This window comes from Balaenoptera physalus (genome assembly GCF_965194825.1).
Source record: "Balaenoptera physalus genome assembly, chromosome: 3".
Classification (NCBI taxonomy): domain Eukaryota; kingdom Metazoa; phylum Chordata; class Mammalia; order Artiodactyla; family Balaenopteridae; genus Balaenoptera; species Balaenoptera physalus.
Window position 1 is genome coordinate 4,542,179 of NC_138890.1, and position 27,859 is coordinate 4,570,037.

General features: G+C 54.0%; 1 protein-coding gene and 1 long non-coding RNA gene across 9 annotated transcripts in view; one reads left to right on the forward strand and one right to left on the reverse strand.

The window, feature by feature from the left end:
• RANBP3 (RAN binding protein 3) overlaps window positions 1-27,859 on the reverse strand; it is a 53,864-nt gene that overhangs the window by 11,430 nt on the left and 14,575 nt on the right. For 2 of the 8 annotated variants that reach the window (XM_082455561.1, XM_082455560.1), the window contains exons 2-9: window positions 24,027-24,082; window positions 18,524-18,712; window positions 10,317-10,353; window positions 10,144-10,230; window positions 8,079-8,150; window positions 2,693-2,758; window positions 1,727-1,819; window positions 750-868 (exon numbers count right to left, since the gene is read on the reverse strand). In XM_082455561.1, the coding sequence (XP_082311687.1) occupies window positions 750-868; window positions 1,727-1,819; window positions 2,693-2,758; window positions 8,079-8,150; window positions 10,144-10,230; window positions 10,317-10,353; window positions 18,524-18,712; window positions 24,027-24,082 (719 nt within the window). Of the gene's footprint in view, window positions 1-749; window positions 869-1,726; window positions 1,820-2,692; window positions 2,759-8,078; window positions 8,151-10,143; window positions 10,231-10,316; window positions 10,354-17,858; window positions 17,936-18,523; window positions 18,713-24,026; window positions 24,083-27,859 lie in introns of those variants that run through there. The other 6 variants (XM_082455563.1, XM_082455562.1, XM_082455566.1 and 3 more) reach the window with 4 other exon arrangements.
• Window positions 2,767-4,504, forward strand: LOC309657740. The gene is made up of 2 exons (XR_014261878.1): window positions 2,767-4,409; window positions 4,459-4,504. It is a non-coding gene; the product is annotated as an uncharacterized lncRNA (long non-coding RNA).

Genomic DNA, 27,859 nt, shown 5'->3' on the forward strand with positions numbered 1-27,859 from the left:
CCTGCCAATGCAGGGGACACGGGTTCGAGCCCTGGTCCGGGAAGATCCCACATGCCGCAGAGCAGCTAAGCCCGTGAGCCACAACTACTGAGCCTACGTTCTAGAGCGCGCGAGCCACAACTACTGAGCCCACGTGCCACAGCTACTGAAGCCCGCACACCTAGAGCCCGTGCTCCGTAACGAGAAGCCACAGCAATGAGAGGCCCGCGCACTGCAACGAAGAGTAGCCCCCGCTTGCTGCAACTAAAAAGAAAGCCTGCACACAGCAACAAAGACCCGCCGCAGCCAAAAATACATACATAAATAAAAATAATAAAAATAAATAAATAAAACAAACGATTTCTGAGCCGACTCCCAAGCACACTTCTGCCACTAGAAGCAGCGCATGTGTATGAACCCCTGAGGAGCTGCTCGGCTGTGGAAAAGGGAGGGGAGACATCTCTCCACATACAGCGGTACAAGGCCCCAACAGACTACGTGCGTGGAAACGACACAGGCCTTGGGCTATCCGGCCCTCAGCGCCAGAGCCCTGCTCGTGGCCCCTTTCTCTCAGAACCAACTGTGGAGTTCCTGGCGGTCTGGTGACCTGGCTAGTCAGTTGTGGTTACACATGGAGACCTCTGAGCTAATCAGGATGCCTTAGCACGGGCCAGCTTGGATACGGCCCAGAGCAGCCAACAGCCCACGTGCCCGGTGAGGCCCTGAGAAGCTCCGCGTGCGGTACACTCCCTGCCCCATCGCCGACGGACCTCAAGTGCTGGTGCCTCGTCAGAGGGACTCCTCCGGGCGGGGTTCTCAGGCGAAGCCGATGTCGCTGCCCCCGGGCCATCTGCTGGGACACTGACCCCGTTGGTGCCGCTGCTTGGGACTGTGGGGAGAAAAGGACAGCAGACATCTCAGAGGTCAGCCCGGACCACCTTCAGCACCGCTGCCTTCTACCATTTGGGCTGACAGTGTAATGTCTCCTTCTTAAAGGAAAGGATCTGGAATCAATACTGAAAGTCACAAATTCTTAGGTTAGAAAAACCCAAACCCAAAACTAAAACCTCACAAAAGAAAGAATCCTTTATTGCTTATTCCACAAAGAATCATGTGAATTTTCAGTTTATTTAGAAATACTACTACTTAGGCAAAAAAAAAAAAAAAGAAAATATATTTGGGGAATAATTATGAGTTTTATGAAACTAGTTTTACTAATAGAGTCTTTTTTCTATGCACTTTCTCCTTTAAACAGTTGAGATTATGTGACATGTACAACTTTAAACCTGGCTTTGTTTAGTATTAGACCAAAACAATTTTCCACGTAATTAAAACCCTTCAGAAATATTAACTATTTTTGCTCCCAATGAAGAGCTCTTGAATTGTAGGGAAAGATTAAGAGGAAGAGAAGAAAAGCTTATCAGTATTAAGAAAATTAAGGATGAACTGAAAACCCCACCCTGTGTGGATATAATGGAAATACGGTTCAGGTCTCTTAGACATACAGGGCTGAGTTTTGCCTGCAAAAACACACAGGGACACATCTGGGCCGCTCAGGGCCGGTGGGCCAGCTCTCAGGAGGCCAGTGGAACTGCCTGTCTATCAGGCTCGCTGGGGATTTGAGGGCTTGTTTCCCCAGCACTCTACTTCCCAGTGCGTTCAGCAGACGGGGCCGAAGCCACCTGTGCCGTGCCGCGGCTGTGCCCTGACGTGGGAGCCTGGGAGGGGCCGGGGCCGCGTCACTCACCGGTCTGTGAGAGCGCCTTGGGCTGCGGGGCTTGTAGCACTGCTGGGCGAAGCACGCTCCGCTGCTGCTCCTTGGGCTTCTGGCTCGGCAGACCTGGGGACAGAGCTCGGCTTGTCCGGGCCCTCCGACCGCAAGGGCAGAAATGCAACCCACCCCCACACCGGCTCTCAGGCACTTAACAGAAAAATTCACCCCAGCAACCCATCTCATGTCCCTCCTGGGCTAGACTTTACAGGGAAGCATACTGAAAAAATTAAAAACCCAAGATGTTTTCTTTACAGTTAGACATACAAATTCTGGCTATTGTTATTTTTATATGTGATTAAATGAAACCCCCAAGAAACTGATCATGTCTGCAAATTAATCCAGTGAGTACAGGAATGCTACAGGGGGGGACCAAGAGACAGCTGTTCTCAAGCGTGGGGCTCGAGGGTCAAGGGCAGACGGTGAGGGGAAAGCAGCGAAGCCACAGTTCACCTCTCAAAGTTTAGGACTCTGCTAGGGGTCACGTAAAGGTACCCCTTGCACCTGCTTCTCAAAATGCCACGCTGAGAAAATCCCTCTGCCAAACATACAGGGCAAGGACCACGAGAACGCTCCCGGCCCTGCAAGGGCTTCCCGTTGGATGTGACGCGTCTCGATGGCGCGAGCGCCGGGCCCCGCTCACTAGCGGCTGCTCTGCTACTCGGGGTTAACGCTGTGGGCGGAACGCTCAGCAGAGACAGTCTCACAACTGAGCTACTGCCGGGCACGGAGCCTGAACGCCACCCACCAAGCCGGGCCCGCTCCCTCGCCGCCACCTCCTCGGGACAGCGGGCTCACAGGCAGGAGAGCCTCCCTGGTCCGACGGGCTCTTTCCAGCGGCGTTCCAGTGCTCACGCGTCAGGAAAGTGAGCCCGGACCGCACTGGCACGCAGAGGCCGCAAGGCAGCCACTCTGTGCTCCTCCTTCAAGGCGGACACCCACCTGCACTGGGTGCCTGGCCGTGGATCAGGGTCGGCGGCTTCAACCGGAATCCACTGCTCTTTTCCTCTACAAGCATAAGAGAAAAGATAAAAAGCGGGCCTGCCTGGGGTGGGGCAGCAAAGCTAGGAGGGACCAGGGGCAGAAGAGGACTGTGGTCTGGGCTTCAGTGGCCATGGGCCTGGGGAACTAGGGAAGATGTTTCCAAGTTAAAACAGAAGAGCAGAGGCCCATCCAATCCCGTCTGTAAGGGAGGAGGCTGAGGGCTGCAGGCAGTGCCGGCCCTGGGGCGAACTGCTGGCAACAGAAAACTGGAGGGCGAGTGTGGGGCTGGTCAAGCTGCAGGCCAGCTACCCAGCTACCTGCCGGGGCTGAGAGCGTGGAGGCTGGGCTGTGCTCGCGGGCCGCGAGGAATATCAGGGAGCCACAGAGTTCTGGTCCCTGGGACTCAGCTCCCTTTCCAGGAGGACACGTCTGTAATCAGGAGAAGCTTCTCTACTACCAGCAGACCTCTGAGAAATGAGATGCATCTTCTGTGGTGAAAGATCAACGGTGGCAGACGGCAGGCTCTCTCCAGATGTGCCGGGAGTGCTTGCGGCTAATGAGGGCGCTGGGAGGCCCGGGAGGAGGAGGCGTGGCCTCCCTCAGGACCAAGTCTGGGATGGGCAACTATGCAGAGCTGACAAACACGGGGGCTCAAAGCCTGGTTTCAGCTCAGCCGCCAGTACACACGGATCCCTTAGTCCCTGCACCTTGGTGACTCTGCCTGTCTCAGGGGGCGGGGGAGACAGTCTAACGCATGCCCTGATGGGAAGGGTCAGGATAAAAAGCCTTATGACTCCAGCAGGACACGTCTGTCCCCAGAAAAGCCCAGGGAAAGCAGCATTTTGGGCCCCAGAGGCAGCCTCACTTTTGTGCTAAGATCCAGCCCACGGGGAAAAAAAACCCTTTTCGGGTCATAGGGAACAAGATCAATAGAGAGAAATCACTTGCGTGTTTTTACACACCAGCAGCGAGCAATCCGAAAGTGAAGAAAACAATTCCATTTACAATAGTACCACAGAGAATATAATACTTGGGAATAAACTGAACCAACGAGAACTACAAAACATTGTTGGAAGAAAGTAAAGACTTAAATAAATGGAAAGATACCCCAAAAGGCCACACAGTGTAGGACTCCATTTACATGAAATGTCCAGAGCTGGAAAATCCACGGAGACAGAAAGTGGATTTGTGGTTGCCAAGGGCTGGGAAAGACAAAGTGGGGAATGATTGCTCAAGGGCATAGGGTCTCTTTTTGGAGTGACAAAAATGTTCTAAAATTAATTATGGTGATGAGTGAACAACTCTGTAGATACACTAGACACCCTTCAACTGTACACAAAAACACCACCACAAACACACCTGGTCAGCCCACACTTTCAGGTATGAAACAAAATCAAATCAGAATTCCCAAACAGGGGGCTTCCCTGGTGGCACAGTGGCCGAGAATCCGCCTGCCAATGCAGGGGACACGGGTTCGAGCCCTGGTCCGTGAAGATCCCACATGCGACGGAGCAACTAAGCCCGTGCACCACAACTACTGAGCCTGCGCTCTAGAGCCCGCGAGCCACAAGTACTGAGCCTGCGTGCCACAAGTACTGAAGCCCGTGCACCTAGAGCCCGTGTTCTGCAACAAGAGACGCCACCGCAATGAGAAGCCCGTGCACCGCAACGAAGAGTAGCCCCCGCTCGCCGCAACCAGAGAAAGCCCGCACGCAGCAACGAAGACCCAACTCAGCCAAAGAAAAAAAAGAAAAAAAGAAAAAAAAAGAATTCCTAAACAGGAAGGCCCTCTTCCTGCGGGCTATGTGTTGGTGAGCCAAACTGCTCTCCTTGGGCAAAAACAGGTTTACAATAAGTAACTCTCACTGCTAGCTGGCATGAAGGAGCTGATCCCGACGCCTGCGCTGGTGGAGCTGGTGTCTCTCCCGTAGAGGGGTCGTTAACACCACACTCAGGAGAGCCAGACAGCACAGGATGCGGGGGAGGACATGTTGCCAGATGTTCCTTTTGGGAAGGGAAATACTGAATTACATTTTCAAAGCTCAGGATTATTCAGAAGATGATTGGCAATTTAGAAACATTAAAAAAAACTGTGATGAAATTCGTAATTCAGGTGATTTTAAAAAGCCCTCAGAGCTGGCTTTGCAGTGTTCACACTGGGGCTAGAGACGGCTCTCACCGTCCTGCTCGGATCGTTGGACCCCTGGGGCTGACCAGGCTGACCAGCAGTGGCGACAGGCCTGGAAAGTCACTGCCACTGACCCCGAGCACTGGGTCCAGTGCCCGGCCCACCCCAAGGATGCACAGGACATCCACGCTGAATGCTGCAGTGAATGGACACACAGACGGGCGTGTGTGCCACACTCGCAATGGCGACCGGGGACTCGGGACAGCAGGGCCCAGAGCAGCAGGGAGGGTGCTTACAGGGCGGTGCACCCTGGAGGTCCTGCCACAAGCCCTGTCTGCACTGAAACAAACGTGGTCTCTTCTCATGGCCTCCAGAAGCTCACTTTTCCTGCAACGCAGTCAGGGTGCAGTGAAGAGGCACTGCCTGCCAGCCAGAGACCATCACAGGGGTGCAAGGTCACGCCAAGGTCACAGGGGTGCACAGGCCGCTGTACCCGTGTCTTCTCAAGGGCACATGCGTGGCCCCCCGTGAGCTTGCTGTGGGGCAGCCTCCGTCCTCTGAATCACGCCTGAAGCAAGCAGGCTTCTTTGTGCCCCACCTCAGAGAGACCCAGGTGATGAGGGAACTCCGGATTTAACCAGGAAGACAGATCAGAATTTAACCTGGTGTGTACCACAGGCTAAAAAGAATCTGAGAGAAGGCAGCTTGGCGGGGGCTTGAGCGATGAGTTAAGTGCGTTGAGGACAAAGAGAGCCAGGTTTCTTACTGTCAAAAAAGAGGCAGAAATACAAAGCGGGGGAGGTGGGGCTACAATGAACTCTGTTGGTGCTGGAAGCACCCACCCGAACCGGGGGTGACCTATACGAGCAGACAGAGCAGCAGAGACACAGAGACACGTGCAGATGTGAGTGCGTGTATGCGAACAGGTCTACGCATGTCTGTGCCCTCCTGGCTGTGTATGTCCTCAGCTCCGGGCACGGAGCGGGCCTGGGAGCAGCGACAGCCCAACGGCGACCAGCAGGCAGAGCACCCAGGTCTCGGTCTCCAGAGACCGCGCTCCACTAGGCAGGACCAGGACCCCCCGAAGAAAGGGGGGGGAAGAAGACGAGCCTGGAACCCCTTATGACAGAAAGGAAAGGACACGCTCGAAAGAGTGATGCAGCATGGCCAAAGGGCACAGGCTCGACACGGCTCCCGCCGGCCAACTCTGGGATGATTAAAATAAACTGATGGTGAAGATAAAATCTGAATGTTAAGGTAAACACTAATAACAACAGATTATAAGCCACTGACTAAAACAGGAATGCAAACATCCATGTGGATCTAGTAAACACGTGAGCAAGCGAGTGGCGGAGAAGAGCTCTGCTGTCCAGCAGACTGCCGACCGACAAGAGGCAGAAAATCCCCGCCCGGCCATCACCAGAGTAGTAGCTGCTCCCAGCAAGAAAACATCTCTGGAGGCTAACACTGCAGCAAAAAGTAAGAGGAGGAATGAGATTTTCCAGAGTCTCAAAGTATCTCTCCAGAAAATATTAATCAAAGGGCGAAAAATGACTTTTCAGCGGAGAACCTGGGCGGGCTCCGCCCTAATCAAGTAACAGGACAGTAAACACCATGAGTCACCTGCTACGGTGCACAGGAAGCACACAGCTTCACCTCTGTAGTGTTCCAGCCCCCAAGGGTAAGTTGGTCCAGTCACCGGGAAACAGCGGGAAAGCCAGATTGAAGGCCTTCTCCAATGTAACCGGCCTGCACTCTGCAAGGTCATAAAAGCCGAGGCAAGCCCGAGGGACTGCTGCAGATACGTGGTGTGTGAGCCAGGATCTGATGCCTTTGCCATGAAGGACATCACTGGGACGCCTGGGGAAAATCGAATGGGGTCTCTAGGTAGAGGGATAGAGAAGTGCTTTACCATTCTTAAGTGTTACATTTTTTCCCACAAAAATTAAAGCTAAAAGAAATAAAAGGCAGGCAGGCAAGGAGCTAAGAATAAGAAGTTCACTCTGCCGAGCGGCTGAGCCAGTCTATCACCGCTGCACGCGGCAGCGGGTCCAGGGGCCGGGCTGTGGCAGGCCTCGGAGGCAGGTCCGAGTTGCCCGCCTTGCTCAGGGCTGCCCTGCTCTCAATGCTGCAGGATAAAGGTTTCGGGGAAGAAGCGGGAGTGAGGCCGTCGCTCAGAGACCTCGGAGGCGAGCATGAGATTCCTAACAGAGCTCGAGGGCTGGCTTCGGTGGCTGATCACCCATCACCGCTGACACAGCCCCCGCAGTTCAGAACGTGACTCGCTAGGCCAGTGCCCAGGTCTTCCCAAGGACCCCTAAAAACCAAGCTCCTCTTCAGGCCCCGTGAGGGGGTCAGCTCAAAACAGTTTGCCTTTAGAGTCAAAATGAATTCAACTGTTTGAAACAGTGTCATCAAATCAACCCTCAAAGTTCTAACAACTTGCCTCTTCCCTCGACAGTGCCCTTGTGCCAGAGTATGACTGATCTCGCAGTGCTTTTGAAGTCGGTAATGAATTTATATAAGGCAGGTTGGGTTACAGAATTCAGATGGTTACACTCGCTCATTAAATCTTTTATGAGGAATTTCAGCCACATGGGAGAAACTTTCAGGAAATCTTGGAGTTGGTTCTCTAGTGAGAGACCAAAAAAGGAAAGCTCCACATTCTTCAGAAAGGATCAGGCTATTTTCCTTAAAGTTTTAAGGCTCTGATTAAATACATTTATCTAAACATATCTAAGTAATGTTAATTCATGTGAGAATTTAATACACAGAGAAGGCGTCTGGAAAATTACATAAACTTCAGAGTGGTTACCATTGGGATGGCAGAGTGCGTGGGAAATGGAGAGGTGGATTCTTTTACTCTATGTATTTCTGAGTTTTTAATGATACAAATGTATTATTTGTGTAAACTTTTGAAAAATGAGTATACTTCATTACAGTTTTTTTGGTTTTTGCTTGTCTTTTTTTTTTTTTTTTTAAAAAAGGACTTGAAACTCCTTGTAACCAGGCACTGCTTGTATAAACAGAAATTAAGGGCTGATGAAGCCTGCCTCACACCAGATTCCAAATCTGTGCAGTGAAGAGCGGGGGAATATTTAAGAACTGAAAAAGAAGGCTGACTTCAAACCACCCATTCCCGTTTAAGACCTTGCTTTTCATCCCAGGAAACCCCCAGTGACCGGCCAAGAAAGGTAAAGGGACGCGAGGGCTCACCTGGTTCTGAGTCAGAATTGCCTGCAGATGGCTCGCAGAAGGTGGATGGCATAAAAACATTGTTTTTTGATACTGTCAACAAGGAGATGCAGGCAGGGGAGGGAACAAGAGGAAAAACAGCGTGAGTAGGCAGGGCAGACGTGCACGGGATCACTTCTCCCACCTGAGGGGTCGTCTCCAGGCCCCACTGTTGGGGAAGGGGGGTCAGCATTGTGAACCTGGCCTTTGGCAACTCCCAGTAAAAGTGAAACTCTGGGACTCTTTCTAAAGCAAAAGAAAGGTGGGTGTCCAGTGGAACAGCCTGAATCTGTTTGATATCTAGCAGTCGACTCTGGCCTGCTGTGGCCGCCTGCCTCGTCCTTGTGCCCCTGTGGGAGCAGCCAGGAGGGAAGCGGACGCACCGGATGTTCCGAGTCTCCCCTGGGGCCAAGCCTCAGGCCCTGCTCCTGGTCACCAGTCGGGGCTCGGCTGGCTGCAGACCCCCTCCGCTCACCTGTTTAGGATCTTACAAAATCAACTGCTTCCCGCGTTGTGGGCCAGGCAACAACGCAGTGGGGCTGAAGATCTAACTGTGCAGACAGAAGGCAGCTAGCTAAGCGGAAACGGAGTGCAGTGCAAAGGCCTCCAAACATGGACTGCTCGTGGCTCCACTCCCCTGATGGCTGAGCGCTGAGCATCCCCTAGGTGGTGACGCACCAGAGGCGAGGGCTAATGCCTGCTGGTCCTCTTCCCCTTTAGCCTATAGTCACAGCACAAACCACCTCCTCTCTTCTCCGCTGCACCTTCTCGATGCACAAAGTGCGGTTCAGCAGTGGACGGTGATACGATCAACGGCCAGGAGGTGGACGCTCCCTCCTCCTGTAGTAAGGCTCTCACGCGACAAGCGTGCAGAGATCCTTAGAAAAAGGATGTAACCGCAGCCTGCACTGTAGACCGCCCGGACGGCTAGCAAACGACAGTGCCTCTATTCAGGGGGGTCTCCCGCAGTTGTGAAAAAGGATGAGGCAATGTCCAAAACAAGTGTTCAGGGAACAGGCATGAAATCAAGCGTTACAGGCATGATCGTAAGAGGACACTCACTTTCTACCCTGTACATTCCTGTGACGTTCACATTATTCTTGGAAGCAGAAACAAAGCTTCCAGGAGTGTCTTTTTTCCCTTAAAGTGATATCCTTAGGGCTCACACTTGTAAATGTTTTACATGAATTCCCAAGAATGAACTTCAAGCTGGGGAACTGGAGAGTGTCTGTAAGCCAGCACCGCAGACAGCACGGGGCGATGCCAGAGTGGATGGAGCCAGGACCGGGGGCGAGAGTGGGGAACCCTGCCGCAGCTTTTACCCTCCAAGGCGCAGGGGTGTCCCCAGGCTTGCAGAGTCCCCTGCTAAGTAGTCCCAGCACCTCCCTCTACCCCAGGAACTCGCCTCTTTCCTGCACCAGCCTGTGTCCACCAGCTGGTCTGCTGGCCTGTGTGTGTGTGTGCAGACCTGGCCCCAGGCTGGAGCTTCCAAGCCCTTGGGCCCAGCCACATCCACAGGGACAGGGTCCAGGCCTGGCCAACCCTTCCAGGCTCCCCCAAGCCCCCTCGTCGGGGAGCTCACGGTATTCCACCACCACAGTGCCTGCTGGGGCCACTGGACTCCCTCCTATGTACCGTCTGTGTGTGTGTCTGGGCTTCTCAACTGGCCCACTGGGCTCTAGGCCCACGGCTGAAGGGCCAGGAAGACACCCCATTTCCCCCACCTTCAGTCAACACATAGCCAGTGGCCCTTGCAAGGTGGACATGCGCTTAATGGTCAGAGCCCCGATCAGGGCCCTGACGGTCCCTTTCAGAGGGACGATTTCTTCACAAGCCTTGCTTATTAATAGTCTACTAGGTCCCACCCCTCCAGACGGGGGCACCTGTGCTACCCTCGGGCACGCTTCAGCCTCGCTCCTGACGGAGACTGAGTTAATTCTAACGGGATGTGCACAGGGGACAGACAGGGGCGTGAGGCGCTGGAGGGGAACAGCGGGCCTGGAAACACAGGTGCTTTCACCGTCTAACAGAGGGCTGCAACTGTTACCTGACTGTGAAGGCGGGAATTGCGTTAAAGAGGATGTTCTTTCTCGCTTGACAGGAGGGCAGTAATTTCCATCTTCTCGGTCAGAATCTACAGAAAACGAGGAGGAGGAGAAAAATCAGGCTGCTTCCGCTTTTACAACCAAAGCTGGTGAAACATTTGAGAAACTTCCTCACCTTCTCCACCTTCGGGGCTGGAGCCTCCGGCTGACCTCTGAAACAAGAACACATGTAAGGGCGGTCAGAGAGGGCCGCGCGGCCCAGGGCCCGGCAGCTCCTGACTTCTGCCACAAACGGATCCCGAAATGTAGCGCTGAGGGCGCGTGGCCTGGGCTCAGTCACCCGGGTCACAGACAGGCTTTCAACCTAATGCTCAAAAATCCCCCATGAACCTTCACGCCTCTGCCTCACCAGGCCTCGTGCCAAGGAATCCTCTTAACGGCTGGGAACGCATTCCCAGCACAGGATCAGTTTCTGTGTTTCTCCACCGGGTACAGCTAACTGGCGTTCCCCCACCCCAGCCCCTCAATTCAAACAGTGAAACTGGATCTGGCCAAGTTCACTTTGCCAAGAGCTGGAAAGCGACCCTCTCTCCACCCTGAAGGGCAGCAGGACCGCTGACACTGGCTGCGTGACACCGGGTCATGGTGGTTCCCATTCCTGGCCCTGGCACATCCCATGGTGTGGAACCCTGTTCCGAGGTGGGCTGTTATTTCCAGAGCAGCCGAGAGCTTTGAAGCCTTGGGCCAAAGTGTTCAGAACAGAATCCCCAGGTACAACAGCTCAGACCGCAGAACCCACCGAACAATCATTAGCTGAGAGAGAAAGGTGGCTGAAGAATCTCCTCCTTGACAACCTTTAATTTTATAACGCGAACGAGCAAATAAGAAGCTTATAATGAGCCTCCGCCCCATGTGGGATAATACACAGTCCCTCCTGTACATCCCCTCTCAGGGACTTGAGATTCTTCAGAACTAAGCAGCCAAAAGCAAACTTTGAAGGGTGAACATCACCACCCCCGCCCCCGGGTCACCGGTTTAAGAGCAAGCAGAGGAGCCAATTTTCTTATTTTCAGAAAAGCCCCTCAGGAGTCAAGTTTAGCCAAAGGAGGACCACCTGCCTCGAGGAACTGTTAGGGATTAAATGAGATGATGCATGGGAAAGTGCTTGGCAAGCTGCAAAGCCGCGTGTAAAAGCAGTAACTGCTGTAAATAAGAAAACTGCAGACGAGGAGCCGGGGGACCTCCTAGAGCCGGGGCGGCACTTTCCCTGTACAGGGCCAGAAAGTATTTTCAGCTTCACAGGCCCCATTCGAGCCACACGTTGTATATTCTTTATTTGGTTTTTACAATCCTTTAAAACACCATCTTAGCTTGCAGGCTGGACAAAAACAGGCGGGGGGCAGAGTTTGCAGACACATCCTAAAGGACAGTGAGAGCCTGGACGGTAAGAAAAGGACCCCAACCTGGCCTCCCCCCTCGACCCCCCCCCATCAGAGACCATCCACCATAATGCCTGGGAAACACGAAACCCTCCTAACACGACAGGGGCTCAATACGTGAACATATCATGGGGCCCAAAATGAAATAAGATACCCAAGGGTCCCGCAGGCTGGCTCTACACGAGCGCAGAACAGTGGCCAGAGCTCGAGCTCAGAGCATGAGGCACTAAACCCTGTTCTCGAAGGCTTGCCAAGCCTAGTCAGTTCTCCTAGCTCTGCCATGTCCGAAACCTGAAACGCGGGGCAAATTATTTCACCAGCCCAAGCTTCCACTTCCACGCTTGGAAAATGGCGGGGCCAGCGCTTCCTCCGTAGCGAGGGAGGTGCAGGGGGTCAGCGGGCTAAGCAGGCAACGCCGCGTGGCTCACACCTGGACAGGCCACGCTCTCCCAGCCAGCTTACCCTCTCGGGATGTCATACTTCGGGGCAGTGCTGGGGGAGGTGGGAGAGGCAGGTGAGGGACCAGGGGACCCTTGGAGGGGTGGAGAAGAGGGTCTTAGCATGGGGGGCCCAGAGAGGCGCTCTTGCAGTGCTGTCATACTACGGGGCCCAGGCTGGCATCTGACAGAACAGAGCCGTGTCACCAGAACATCGGGTGTTCCTCTCGGATCCTCCCCTGCCCTGGGTGACACCACGAAGGTGCAGGCTCCAGGTCCCTCCCTCCTACTCCTCCACAGCAGGCTTGGCCATCCCCAGCCCAGCCCTCGCCCTCAAGTCCCATCCTCGACTCCCCCCACCTTTTCACTCAACAAGCATCTCAACTCTCCCAAACCCGCCCATGGCAGCCTCTGGGGCCTGTGGCATCTGCTGCTTCCTGAATGACTTCTGGCACCTGGAAAATGGCCACCCCCCTGCCTCTGTAGACACTGCTCCCTCACCCACGGACACCCTCCCTTCCCTCGCCCCCCAGGTGAAAACCCCTCAGGCCGTGGCCTCACCGCTCCCTGCACTTCTCCATGGCTCTCACTCCAATCGTGGGTCGGTGTCAGGGTCCCCCTCTAGCCTCTAAGTTCCAGGAGGGTATGGCCCCAGCACACAGCGGGGCTCGACTGGCCCGTGTTCAGCAGGAGCAGCCAGATTCCAGGCACTCCATGGGCCATGGAGAAGCCGCCAAGGCACGTGTCCCCCAAGTTACACACAGAGCAACGGACCCGAAAGCTGTGAGGCCAGAGTGTCCTCCTGTTTCTCAGCTGCTGGGGAGAAGTTCTCTGTCACCTCAATTTCAAGAGGACCCCCGCCTTTCCTCTTGGCTAGCTAGGTTAATTTCCACATGTGTGAATTTCCGAGCATTCCTTCTGCTATGGATTTCTAATTTTATTCCACTGTGGTGGGAGAAGACTGTGTGTGATTTCAATCCTTTTAAATCTACTGAGCCTTGTTTTGTGGCCTAGTGAGTGGTCCACCCTGCAGCTTCCTGCATGCCCCTGAGAGGACCGCGTGCCCTGCAGCTGCTGAAGTCCTCTCTGTCCTCGTCCTGCGTCTGTCTGGACATTCCAGCACCTGAACATGAATGTGGAGCACTGAGGTCTCCAACAATGTACTGGATTGTCTATTCTCCCCTCATTCTGTCAGTTTTTGCTTCGTGTATTTTGGGGCGCTTTTAACAACACTTAACTTCCTCGCCTCTGCCAGTGACACCCCAAACCTCTCAGGGATCTGGGTCTCCTTGAAAATTTGATGGGTGCTAAGAGCCTTTCCTGAGAAAAGTACCCAGACCTCAGGGGCTGCAGCCCTGCCTCTTGGGGCCCAGGACTGCTGAGGCCGGGTGGCCTCCTGCAGCACTGGGCCCCCTTCGTCCATCACACTCCAGCCTTGTTGTCTCCTTCCTGTCTCCTGAACTTGTCAACCCTGTTCCTGCCTCAGTGTTCCTTCTTCACGTGCTACTTGCACAGCCGTCCCTGACCACCTCCAGGGTGAAGCCCTGCTCACGGGATACCCCATCACCCTGCAAGCTGAGGCAGCTCTTCTCCACCCCACCCTCCAGCCTCTGCCCTGTTTTGTGCATCACAGTTGGATGTGCTCTAATGTGTCCATCTGTTGTTTGTCTCCTGCTACCGTGAGGCCCTACCCTGTCTGTTCTGCTCACAGCTCATACACCCCACACCCAGGACACTGCACAAAAGACGCTCAGCAAGTATCTACTGCACAAATGGAGCCTGTCCTCCGCCACAGCCCCTTTGGTGACCTGGAGAAGAAAGGGCACCTGGCCAGACAAGATCAGATACCCCTAGACCCCTGACCCCAGGAGACCCTCAAATCCATGCTCTGAGTCTATTCTAAGACCCACCCCACAGGCATGTGGCAGGTCTCTTGGTCCTGGAAAAGCTGGGAGGCTAAGGCCTGCAAAGGACAACACAGGAAGATTCCCCAACTTGGAGGACCTTCCAGAAGCTGCTGGAACTTCCTGTGGGGTCTGAAACAGCCGACTCAGAAGCAGTGAGGAAAGTGACGCCAGCAACTCTCCTCAACAGGAACTAGGGCAAGGAAGCAGGAAGACAGACTGCAAAGCGAAGTCATTTCTGCTTGCCTTTGGAGCCTACTTGACAGCTAAAAACCCTCCACCACTGCCCATGTGAGAAGCAGCCTGCCCCCTGCTCCTGCCGGGCAGGGCCTGCGCTTGCCGTCTGGCCTGGCTGCCTCGTGCTGTCTTCCCCCAAAGCAGGAAAAGGCCTGGTGTGCAGCGGCTCCCCTTCAACCCACACAAGGCCAATGCCAGCTCCACAGACACTGTCCTCGGACACAGCAGCCTGGGGGGCAGGACCTCTTCCACGTCAAAGTGGTCTGGGGGCCGCCCCTCGCCCCAACCAAGGGAACAGCTCTTCGGGGGTCAGTCTAGAACAGTGCCTGGGACGCACATGGAGTGAGGCCTTGCAATCCCAACTCCTTGGAGCCCAGAAGGCTGCAGCCAAAGCTCAGGAGCCACTGCTCCAGGGACTCCCGTGAGGAGGATTTTAAGAGCAGGCTTTGAGGACCTGCGCTTCCGGGGAGGAGCGACAGAGCAGGGTGTGGAAGCCCCATTTCCTCCTCTGCTTCTTCCCACAGCAGAAGCCGCCACTCGAGGACTGGGGCTTCAGGATGACACCCCGGGGATGCGGGGACCAGCACCCTTTAGGGACGCCACGACGAAAATATCCCCAACGAACACTTACATGAGGAGGCCGAAGAGAAAGAAGACCAAAGAGAACACTTCAACTTATTTTTCTGGCGCCGGGACAGTGTGAACGAATGAAGTGGACGGCGGACAGGCCGCGGCCTGGCGAGCAAGCCCGCCCTGACTGCGCGCTGCAAGGTGGCCTGAGTCCCGCCAGCGGGCGGGGCAGGCAGCGCAGTCCTCTCCCCTCAGAAGACACTGGAACCTCAGGGGAAGCAGCTCATTCCGTGAGGTGCACAAGTCCCTGTTGCCAAGTACAAAATAGGAGGGAACGCCTAACCCAGGATGGGACCATAGGTGTTAGAAGCTTCTGATCTTGATGTAAAGGATGAAACAATGAAAATTACGATCGTTACCTGAATCACTTTGCTGTACACCTGAAACCAACACAACAGTGTAAATCAACTATATTTCAATAAAAATTTTAAAAATCAATAAATACAATTATGACCGTAAAAAAAAAAAAATTACGATCGTTCACTTTGCTAAGGCTTGCACCCTTCCCCCCCCCCAAACATGGCTCTCATGAGGCTGCCTGGCATGGCCTCGAGAGGACAAGGCTGCCAGGCCAGTCCAGGAGGAGGGGAGGGAGCTGAGACACAGACACAGACAAATGGGCAGTGAGCAGGAATGAACGGTGTTGCCTTCCTGACCTCCCGGAAAAGACCAGAAAGCAAGACCACGTCAGGGAAATTCCTTCCAGAAAATGCCAGACACCGTTTGGCCTGCCTGGGACGCAGTGATTCCCCATTTGGACAGCCCAGTTAGAAAGTCCGCTGCTGGACTTCCCTGGTAGCACAGCGTTTAAGAATCTGCCTGCCAGTGCAGGGGACACGGGTTCGAGCCCTGGTCCAGGAATGAGAAGCCTGCACACCACAACAAAGAGTAGTCCCCACTTGCCACAACTAGAGAAAGCCCGCGCACAGCAACGAAGACCCAACGCAGCCGAAAATAACAAATATAAATAAATAAATAAATTTTAGAAAGCCCACTGCTGGGGCTGCAGGAAAATGGACGCCTGGGATTAAAAGTCACTTAAGGGGTGTCCTTGCCTTCATGTGGACCACAGGCAGATTCACTGCTGTTTATTCTGTAACTGAGGGAACCAGCTCAGAGATTTTTACCAGAAAGGCAGACACCGAAAAAAGAAAAAGAGAGGTGGCCTCCCAAGATGTGAATGCTGGGCAGGGGCGGGGCGGAACGAGGGTCAAACCCCGTGCAGATGCCAGAGGATGAGGGGCTGGGTCCAGACTCTTTCTAAGCTTCCTGGTGGGTCTCATAAACATATTTCAGGCTCGGCAGTGCCTTGGTGCAGAGCTTCAGTCTGGTAGACTTCAGCCAGCCTCCAGGTGAGCATTGGGAACGCTCGCTCTCTCCGGATCAAACGGACAACTTAATCTGGATGTGGTTTGGTCTCCTTCAAGCTGCCTTGTGAGAGCCAGGAAGTCTGATATATTGAGACTTTTTCCTGGTACTGAGTCTTCAATGGCCAGAGTTCTGATGAGACTGAAAGACGATAAGGGCCCTTTATAGGCAACAATTCAGCGAGCCACTATTTATTATAAAGAACTCGCAGCTTTACACTCACCCAAGGGATCGTGGAATAAAGAACAGACTAAACGTGAGGGATGAGACCTGTCGGGTAACATGTGGGCGTTTCCTGAACTCCAGTGTGGTACAGAGCAAGCTCCAAATCTGCTCTGATGCAAAAGCAACTAGTCCAAGTTTGCCAAAGAAACATCTCAGCCCAGGAAGAAGCTGGGCTCAGGTTCCATCTGCCTTGATCTATGCCCTAATTGACCTAAAAAACAAAGGTTACTTTGCCTTGATGCCTAATCAGCAGAGAAAGCCCTGGTTAGCTCAGAGCTGTCACAAATGATGTGATGGTTGCGCTGCTGGGACTTCTGACAGAACTGGGATCTCCACAGTTACGCGAGTGTATGTCATGGGCACGGCCTTGGCTGCGACGCTGGGACATTCAGAAACTGCTTCCCCCAGCCCTGACTCTCTCCCACGTGACGTAACAACCATCCCCAGGCTCCCTGCCATTGCGCTTGACCTTGCATTTGCCAGTCGGGGCACTGCTTGAATGTCTCGGAATTAGAGTCTCTGACCTACAGTCCAGAAGAATTGAGGAGCCGAGTTCCACCGGCCAGGCCTCAGAAATCACCGTCTGGACTGGCCACAGCCAGAAGGCGAGGGCCCCAGGGTACTTCCTGCACAGGCCCCGTTCTCACCAAGTGGTCATTAGAAGTAAGGGGTCCGAAAGGGCCTCGCTTCTGGAAGGGCAGTTGCCGTGACACAGCCTCTACTGTTTGGCACCCTCCACTGAAAACTCTCAACCTCTCCAGCGGGAGATTCTCCGTAAACTGTGCTTTTCAACCCAGGCAGCAGCAGAAGGGCCCAGTCTCCTGGGCAGATCCACACAAAGATCACCTGTTCTCAGGGAACTGAAAACATGTACCTGCAAAGGCCGAAGGCATGAAATTCATAATGCCCACTTTGGGAGAAGGTTCCAGCAGCTGCTCTGCCTCCAACCCCAAAAGTTGAAAAGCCTCTGAATTCCTGCTGTCAGCCCTCGTGTGAGGACTGCTCTCCCAGAACTCTCTGGCGTAAGCACCTCGGGCCGGAACCTCTCGTGGGCTTCCTTACCCCAAGCCCACTTCTATGCCACGCAGGACTCCCCCGTGCCCCGCCCCACACAGGGAAAGCCTGTTTCTTCTTTTCCCACCACACCGATTCCTCCAGAATGTTAAAGTTTGGCTCCAACCTCACCTTGGCTGAGTATCACTTCTTCCTGCGTATCCCAGGGTTTGGTGGCTCTAACTGAATTTTAGCGGCTTCCTTAAGGATACAGGAGACTGGTGATGGGACACAGGGAACCGCTAAAGGTCTGGGGTAAGGCCTGGGATTGTGACCCCCTGCAAGGCTGCCCAGGGTTCAGTGTGGCAGAGCGGGATCCTCTGTTTTCTTGAGAGTCATTTTTCCCTGTCATGAGAACGGGGGGCTCTGTCACTAGGGACCGAGAGGTCGAGGGTTTCGATCCTGAATGCAGGCTAATGTTTACCTTTCCCAATTTATCAAACTCCAAAAACTCAAGACATTTCTTGTTCTGGAGAGCTCACAATCTTCTCCACCTATAATCTTCAAAAGCCTTCTGAATACAAAGATAAAGGGCTCAAGGGATTCCCTCCGGATTCAAAGGAAGTGTCTCTTCTTCTTCCTGCTTTGATTGAAGACAAGCAGTTCACAGCCCAACCACAGTCCAAACACAACCTGTCTTGCAAAGCAATCTGCGGTAGATACCTTTTCCTATAGGTCAAGGAAACCGGAGCCTTTCGTGTTTCTAAGATACTGAACTTGAATGCCCAAATTGAGGGAGAGGAGAAGGAAAAATGGAAGGAGGGAGAAGGGGCCGAATTTGATGTGGAAGGTTCTACCCCACTACTCAATTCCTCTTTTGACCCCTCGCCTCTTTCAGGAACCAGGACTAGCTTCTGGCTATGGGTAAATGCTCCCCCAACTAGAAAAGTCTCAATGTAAAAGGGGACTTGCTCTTTCCTGACTTTCTGGCAGCAGGAATTAAAGGGAGCTGAAGAGAGCCTTTGTCGTCTTTTCAGTTATCATCAGCTGCTGACAACCTAGGGTGTGGATCTGAGGGGCCCGGAGGGAAAGGGGCCGGTCTGGGTTGGGAGCCCCGGGCCGTGGGATGCTGGGTGGAGGTGGACTTACCCCTGCCAGTTCTCGTGGAAAAGGAAGAAGCTGGGCTTCAGGAGCGCTGGCTGAAGCGCTAGCGGGGGCAGGAAGCTCTAGGGCATGCTCACCAGCTGACTCGGGGTGACCCGTGCCATGGTGGGGGGCCTCAGCCTCCCCCCGAGGCTCCTCTCCCGAATCCGACAAGTCTTTTTGCTCTGCAGAGGACTGGGAGCAAAAAAGACAATTTTCCTTCAATGTAAATAAAGCCAGCAACACGGGGCAGGGGAGGGGGGCAGGGGAAGGTCTGGAGATGCTCGACCTTCAGCAGCTCCTGCCCGGGAGCTCGGGCCAAGGGAGCCGGCACATGCTACCGCGTTCTGCTCCGCAGAGCCAGCCCTCCACACTGACGGAAGGGCAGTGAACGTGGACCTGCTGCTGTCGGACCTGGCAGGGAGCTCTGAGGTGTGCAAGAAGTTGGACCCTCCTTTTGAAAACTGCAAGGTGGCCCCTGTGGCACAGAGACCCTCTGCCGATGGCAGCGAGTGAGGAAACACACCCCCGTGACCGAGACGGGGGCGGTGCCTCTAGCAGAGGGGAACAGGGGCCATTGTGTCAAACTGTCCCCAGGGCTTAATAACCCATCCACTCAAACATACTCGTGAGGGGAGGTGGGCGCCAGCACCCTGTCTGGCCACTGGGAGAGCCAGAGCGGCGGGGCCAGGGCTTCTGCACTGGCTGCGGCCCCACCAGCACCTTCCCATCTCTGCCGCTTAAACCCGAGAGGAAGGGAACGCTTTCTTGCTCGGTGAGCGCAGGTGTGGGGCGACCCCGCGAGCTGGCAGACACACAGAGAGCCGGTTTTGTATCAGTGGACAGGTGGGTGGGGCTCCGGCTGAAGGAGAGAGCCCCTCGGCCTAGAATTCTCCCAGGCTCCCCCGGAACATCCCGGGCCAGGGCTTATCTAGAAAACAGCCAGGGTAAGGGGAAGCCGGTCCCCAAAGTCTTCGTCCTCAAAAGCACAGATTCCCCCCCGCCCCGGCATCCTTTGAGGTGGTTCTTGGGATTCTGAAGGGGCTTCCATGGGCCGAGGGCTCTGTGGCCAAGACTCTTCTTGAGAGGTGCGTTACAAAGCTGGTGTCCTGGAATAAATACACGGGCTCCGGTCCCCAAGCCTCCCGCCTGGCATCGTCCACCACACGTTCCTCTCGCTTTGTGAACTAAATGACCACGGGGCCACCCTGTCTCCGTGCAGACACGGTTGTGTTCTTCCTGACTGTGAAGTGACTGAAACCTCTTTAGACAGGACTTGGGACTATTTTTAAATGTATGAGCCTGCTAGATGAAAGGAACTACGTAGAGGACTGTAAGAGAAATTTCAAACTTTCTTAGGGAAAAGCAAAAGCAACACAACTCATCCATACATCTAAAAAAGCCACCCAAATCGACTCTTCCTATGCAGGGAAGAGCCACAGACATAAAGGCCCTCCTTCCCATGCCGTTCCTCAAACCTGTCCAAGGCACCGAGGTTGGTCCCACGCACCAGTCTGCTGCTACTTTATGCCTAGAGATTTAACACCACTTAAGAGAGAAAATGAAACTCAGAGCTCTATGGGAAATTGCCTATCTCTGTTCAAAACCACTTGGATTTTTTTTTAAATCCCTGCTTTTCGAATATAAATGTTGAAATGCCCTCATGGCATGGTAGACTAGAGATGAAGCCTACGTCGGAGGACCAAAAAGAAATACAAATGCCATTCCAGCATTTTCTCCTTGGGTCTGAGTAAGCTCTAAGGCACCAAGATAGAGCCTGTAGTTTTTCAACATGTTTGTTAAAATCGGACATCGAGATTTTGGCAGGCTTTGACATCATCCTAAAATATACGTGGCTGACAAAAAACCACGCATACAGGGTACGCTTGTTACACACACAGTAAGCTTCCAGTGTTGTCGGTGACACCCTGCTTTCTTCTTTTTTGCTGAATGGACATTATCCTGCCAGTGCAACCCCAAAATCTTCTGCCTTCAGATTAGCAAATATTTGGAAAATAAAGTAAATGAAAGAAACATTCAGTCGTCACAAACAGTGAAACAAACTACGGAAGGAGATTCAAATTCTCTTCACGTTAAAGAGAAAAAAACTGTCTGTCTCCATTCAAGGCAGTTAAGAAAAGGTTTCATTTTTGCCCCTAAAACACAAATGCATGGAAACGCAAGCATTTTGTGAAGAGCGCCATCTTGAGGAAGCTCAAGAACAGGAAAGCAGTAGAGACAGTTCCTGTGCTGTCCGTCTGGCTCCAGGTTTGCGTTTCAGGCGTCAGGACTGGAGTTCGCTGCTGCCCGATGCCCTAACACGGAACAGTGGGAGGATCTGACGACTCGTCCTGAGACCAAGGGACGCCACCGGCAGGCCACCACCAATCTGTGGTTTGCTGCAAACGCAACTCCAACTGTCTATGGGCCTGACGGAAAATCCTGTGTGTCTTTGTCACCAAACCAACACCAAAACGCCTGGGCTGGCAGCCTAAATTTTTTCTTTTTGATTTCAAATCTTTCATCTCGATCGTGATTCAGTAATAACAGCTGGGCCTTTGAAGGGGGCCGTGGGCTCTTGGAGTGCATCCCACTGGGGCACTGGTGGTTTAGAGATCATTCACTGAAAAAAGGTAATGTTCCCACAGTCGACAATGGGACTTCTTGATCTTTGTGGATCAAAAAGTGGCTCAAAAAATAGCTGTATGGGAGACCTAGGTGACAATTAGGACAATTTCAACGTGGACTATATAGTAGAGGGTATTTCTGAATTAATGATCACTTTCTCAGGCGTGCCCATGGCACTAGGGCCATGGAGAAGAATTCCTAGGAGACGCCCGCTGAAGTATTTAGGGGAAAACCGTCAGGTGGGCGCAACTTATAGTCGAGCTTTCTGGCATTTATGATAAAAATGTTAACGGTGAAGCCAGGTGAAGGATACCCAAGGGTCCACAGTACCATTCTTTTAACTTTTCTGAGGATTTGAAAAAATTTTCAAAAACAGAAAGTTGAAAAAGGGAAGATAAAAGCTCCCTCAGAAAAAAACAACAGCAACCTGAACAGATCTTCCCAACTCTTGCTACTGTGGCGTGAGGAGGGAGGGCTGAAACTGCGGCAAGAGGGGGAAGCTGGGAGGGTCTCAAGGTGTCATTTTGTGAGAAGTGTCGTGGCCACTCCTTGCAGACCTACCTTCCCGTCGCTTCCCCTGGGCCGAGGAGCCACGCGGCCATGGAGCCGGCTGTCCAAGCCTCTCCGCTTCCTTCCCGCCCGACGCCCGAGCTGTCATAGCAGCAGAGAAAGGAGGAGGGCTCCGTGTCCACTGGGCAGCTGCCTACCCGGCAGCTCAGAGGGCGGCCCCGACGGACATGCAGGCTCCTCCGGCCTCTGCCGTTAGACGCAGAGGTTTTCCGTGCCCTTCCGATGATCTTGTCACACAAGTGTGACAGCAGGAGAACTCTGAAGAGCTGGAGGTCGGTTATTTCTAGAAGCCCATTTAGAGGTGGCACTGAGTCAATATTTTGATGCGCACGTTGGTGGGGAGCACCTCCCTGGAGACTCTTCGGGTTCAACCTCACCCCGTTTACGTAATTGGCATCAACCTTCTGAAGGTGACACGTGTTAAGTCAGCCTTTGAATTACGAAGCAACAGAACCACCTCAACCGTGAAAACAGTACTGAAATAAGAGTTAGTCATTTTAAAAGCATTTTAAATTCAGTCAAATAAACATTACGTTTTAGCGTTTCACCCTGCTGGCTGTCAGAAAGTCTTCAGGTTTTAAGAGTTATTCATTCCAATTACTTGTTTCAAATCTGGGTCGGCAAACTTTTTCTGTAAAGGGCCAGATACTAAATATGTTCGACTTTGCAGGCTACCTGGTCTCAGTCCAAACCCCTTCACTCTGCTGTGGACTGCACGGGCCAGGCGGGGCCGAGTGCCAATAAAGCTTTACTGACAAAAACAGCAGTGGTGGCAGCCCTTAGTTGGCTGACCCCTGTTTCAAACTAAAAGTGGTTCAAAAGAAAATCATAATAAAACTCAAAATTCTAGAAAATCCCAATTTTATGGAAAACCTAACAGAAGTGACTTTTACATCTGAAGCAGAAACCAAACACGTCCACCTCTAAAAGCCAGAAGCACATCAGCCCCTTCACGGTGACTGAACTTCCAAAGGACAAATGATAAAAACACATGTATGCACTGGTCAGGGCCCAAGGGAGAGGGGACGGCAGAGGTTGATGTATCTTGAAAATACCACTCGGAAAACTGAAACCAAAAGGGAAGAACATTTCCTTGTTCTGTGATTCTTCGGCGTAAGAATTAACAACAGGAAAGATTAATTTGAGAACAAGCCTAGCAGACGAGCCCCGGCTGACACAGAAGACACCCTGCGCGGGGGTGCGGGTAGGGGTCTCAGGGCAGCCGCTTCTCCTTCCCGCCCCCTCCACGCACTCGCGCCCTCTCCGGCACAGCCCTTGAACGCCGGGGCTGCTCTCTTCTCAGGCCAAGGGGCAGGGTTCACAAGCAGCAGCCGGGCTGCCAGGAGTCCCAAATCGCCAGGCCAGCAGCCCCCAAACTCAAAGCCGGCCACCCTGGGGGGGCACCGGACATCCACCCGAGCACCTGGTCTGTAGGTCACGAGCCCTGAGCCGAGAAGCCCCTCAAATGCTGTCCTCATCAACAAGACGCACACGGGTTTCAGAACACCTGCATCAACGCAGCGCATTGGTCACCCTGAAATCTTGCCGTGGTTATGACATCACACCTGCTGTCCCCGGGCATGAGGGCAGGGACCGTCCATTTTTTGGACAAATGGGGGCGTCCTCATACAAACTTGGGAGGCATCACCACAGAACATCAACTATCTCTGGACACGGCCCGGACCTTCCAGGCTGATCCGTTCAGGGAGGGAGACAACCGCAATGACTTCAAGATAAGCAGCCACATGCAACTTTGTGGGAAGGCGCCGGGCTGCTAGCTCATCACGATGAATTAGGCGAGGTACTTCCAACATCAGGGAAAACAAGACATTTAAAGCCCAAGAAGGGGGAAGCAACCTAACACAGGTGGGTGGTGAATATATAATGCAAGCTGACTACTAACTGTTCGAAATGCATTTATGCCAAGTTGGTTGGAGCCAAAAAAAATCCCGCTAAAATCTTTAAAGGTCCTATTTTCCCCTTAACCAGCACTGCTCCCTCTCCTCTCCTCCCTCCCCCCGTCCCCGGCCCCCTTTCTCTCCCTCCTACCAGATTCCCTAATGCACAGCAGTACTTCTAAAGCAAATCGTTAGGAATTAGAAGGAAGCTTTCTTCCACTGTGTTTTTAAAGCAGGGCCTCTGAGCCCTGTCCATACACACCCCATCTTAACCTCGTGCCATGGTAACCTAAAGCCACCGGGCCTTTTCTCCGTGGCAGAAGGATCCTGGGCCATGCGACCTGGGGAGAGAGAGCTTGGGGAGAAAACAAGGCAGAGTAACCATGTGAAGGGAGAACATACCGGCCCCTTACCTTTTGTCCTTTATCCTTCTGAAACACAAAGACGGGCGGAGCAATGGCAGGTTTCTCTGCAAAAAGAAAAATTGGTGTTTTTCCCCCCAACACTACATTCATACAGTAAACAAAGCTACATTCGTTTGTAATAAGTTAAAAACAAAAAACAAACCTGATATAAAACTAGTAACTCGAAAGATCATCAAATAGCTTAGAAAACGGTTTCTTCACATGGATGCGGGGAAGTGTTGGGTGTGTAAAAACTCGACACAGTGGTAGGATACGTGCACTTTTCTGTGTGCATGTGCACACCAATAAAAAGGTTTCAAGACTCACTCAGAACAGGCCATGTCACTGATGGAGGGAGCGCGGTGCGGAGGGTGGCAGGCTGCAGAGTGCCCGGCGGCTGCTACTCAGCGCCACCAACCGTGGTGCTGCAGGAACGAGGCGCAGAGACGGCAGGTCCCCAATTTCAAAGGCTGGAGACTAGTTTAGTTTTTTAACTTTTTTTTTTTTTTTTTGGTCGCGCCATGTGGCTTGCAGGATCTTAGTTCCCTGACTAGGGATTGAACCCGGGCCCCGGCAATGAAACTGCCGATTTCTGACCACTGGCCCGCCAGGGGTGACCCATTTGCAACCTCTGCCCACGGGACGCGTGCTCTTTGGAGAGCTTACTCCGCTCAAGTCAGCCCTGCATTCCACCTGGGTCTCTAAGTGAGCGCCCGTTAAAAAAAAAAAGTGTGGAGTTGTGAGAAGTCTGAAAGGCCATCTTGCACAGCTGCTGTTGAAGGAAGAAACCCTTTGGGATGTTGTCACTGGACCAGGGAGATGCCGCTGGTCGTTCTCAGGCAGCTGAGTCCATGGCTCTCGGCCACTTGCCCCGGAGCGGGCGGCCGCTCAGGAAGGCCCTGCCGCTGGCCAGCGGGTTCTGGACGAGGGCTGCCTTAACCTGTGGGGGGGCCCGGAGGCGCCTGCCTCACTGCCTGGGGCCGGGGCGCGTGGCTCTGGGCGCGCTCATGAGCCCTGCGGGCGTGCCCAGGGCCTCCCTCAGCATTCGAGGCCTGGAGAGCGGCGCGGATGGGAAGCCGGGGGTCATGAGTTTGGGGAGCACTTGCACAACCCTTCCCCTTCCCCCAGTTGTGCGGAGCCGAGGTGAACCAGGAACCCGCACTCACACGGCTCTAACCCGGCAGGACCACTACGCGGGACGGGACACAGCTTGCGGGCCATGAGAGCGCTTGTGTGGGACGTGGTAGGAGGGTCTGGTCTGGAGCATCAGGGAAACGCTCCCGAGAAGAGGCAGCTGTGCTGAAGCCCCAAGGAGAAGAGTGAAGGGAGAGGGGAAGGTGTGACGGTGACAGGGAGCCCGAGGGGCGGATGGTGGCGACGCTAAGGATCTGGGATGGCTGTAAAAGGAGTGGAGGAAGCACAGAGAGAACAGAGTTTGGGGAAGGGGGCGAAGGCGATCACACACAGTAAAGAAGATGGGGGGCGGGGGGGCACGGTATGGGGAGCAAAAGGACAAGACTGAGATGGGCAAATGGACACTGTCCCACTCCCCACCCCCACAGAGGAGCAGGACAGACGCCAATCTTCACTTTGGGGCCACAGCCCACTGACGGTGACCATCCCCTCTGCTGTGCTCACTGAAGCCTTGTGGCACTTGGGTCCGATTCACCACGACAGTCCTCCCCAGGCACAGCCCACGCAATCACTGGGGTGAATGACATCTAGGAGACCACACTGCCACAAGGGAGGAGGGTGGAGGCGTGGAAGGGCCTTGCACGCTTCCCAGGACAGCTGTCTCCCCGGCACAGCCCACGCGATCACTGGGGTGAATGACATCTAGGAGACCACACTGCCACAAGGGAGGAGGGTGGCGGCGTGGAAGGGCCTTGCACACTTCCCAGGACAGCCGTCTCCCCAGCACAGATGCGCAGCTACTGCTCCGCAAACCCGGGGGGTCGAACGAACGCATGCACGTGCTTACTGCCGGACAGTAAACGACAGCAAAGGAAAGCTGGAGGGACTCCGGGGACAGCAGCAGCTTCTCCACACCACGTCTACCACGGGCAAGCCCAGACACCTTCTGGCGCTGCCCTTTACCCCATAAGCCTAGCACCCGGGGCTGTGGGTCCAGACCCCGGCCTCACTTCTGCCTCCAACTGCCGGCCAGCTGCAAGGCTCGGGGGTGTGCAGGAAGGATCTGTGATTTTGGTCAGCCTAGGCGCCCCCCCCTTCCTCACCGTGGTTTAGATGGAGCCCAACCTGGCTCCGGGCCCGAGGAGGAGAATACTGCATGCCCTGGCCCCAGGGGACACGGCGGCACATGAATAAGGCCAGGCCGCTGCCAACGAATGAGACTCGGGTCCAGGACTTCCACTGGAGCTACTGGGGAAGGGGCGCTCTTTCTCTGCTGGGGCTGCCAGCAGCCGGGTGTCACCACAAGGGGCCCTGGAGCAGAGCCAATCCAGCAGGAAGCAGAGCTGGGGATGGAGGAGGAAACTGAACCCTGGAGACACGGCTGGAGGCCCTGGGTCAGCAGGCCCGAAGCTAACCCCACCCCCACACTGACTCTTCAGTGAGGCCAGCAAATGCTGATTTTTGCTTAAGCTGGCCTGAGCTTGACTTCTCTCTGTCCCTTGTCTCTAAGAGCCTCCGGCCTCTCTGGGAGAAGAGGCCTAGCCGCTGTAGACTTAATTAAACACACACCATACCCTGTAGAAGAAACCTGGGAGTGGCCTCACAGTGAAGCCAAGATGCTCTCTTTCTCCTCCTAGCAGGCATCACCACCTGGTGTACCATGTGTGTGGGTTTATTACGGTCTGTCTCCCCTAGTAAGGGATCAACTCCATGAGATCGGAGCCTCTGCCTCGTTCCCCTTGTGTCCCACGCTCTGAGAACAGTAATCGGCACCCTGCAGGGGTTCAACAAATATTTGATGGAGGGATGAGTAAGGAAGGCAAGGGGGGCACTGAGAAAATGACTGCCAGGCTGTAAGGAAGGACTGGAACGGAGAGGAAGCATCTGAATGGTAGAGGAAGAGCTTCCTGGTGCTGGAACTGTGATGGCTGATGTGCAGGCACACAGGAGGGGCTGCCTGCGGGTCCCCGGGGCAGGACGGGAACAGAATTAGCTTCAGCAGGAGGCTGCCTGTGGTGCGAAGGTCCTGCCCAGCGCCTCCTGGACCACACGGCAGGGTCCGGGCGCAAGCTGGGAGAGATCCCATCTGCTGGAGGAACCCTCCTGCACGGCAACAGGGCATGTCACACGGCTGCAGGCAGAGGCCAGCGAGAGGGGGGCATGGGGCTCTGCGCTTGGAAAGCAGACCCACCCTCATCACCTCCACTGCTGTAGTTCAGACCTCCCTTCTTTCTCCGCCTCTACCCTCACCCCCTGAAGTGCGGCCTCCACAGAGCAGCCAGAACCACTGGTGTGAAACTCACACTTTCAACTCAGCAACGTCCTCCCAGACTAGGGTCGAAGGCCGTTCAAAAAGGCCACCCCGCACCGACCATGACTGTGGCATTGAAGAGCCCCCAGCACGTCCCACGCTTCTGTCGCTTCTGGACTTCTGCCTGGCTTAGTCCCTCTGCCTTGAAGACATTCTCACCTTCTCTTCCGTGGCCGACACACATTCAGGTAGAGACACCACCTCCTCCAGGATGCTCCCAGTTTGAACTGGGCTCCTGAAGCCTGCTCTGGCTTACATCCTGCATGGGTTACACCAAGGCTACCTGTCAGGGAGGCTGAGAGATCACAGACACAGCATCTGAAACAGCTCTGCACGCAGCCTGTCACCTGGTGTGTGCAGTGTAAGAACCATCCAGTAAATGTTTGAACTAAACCCC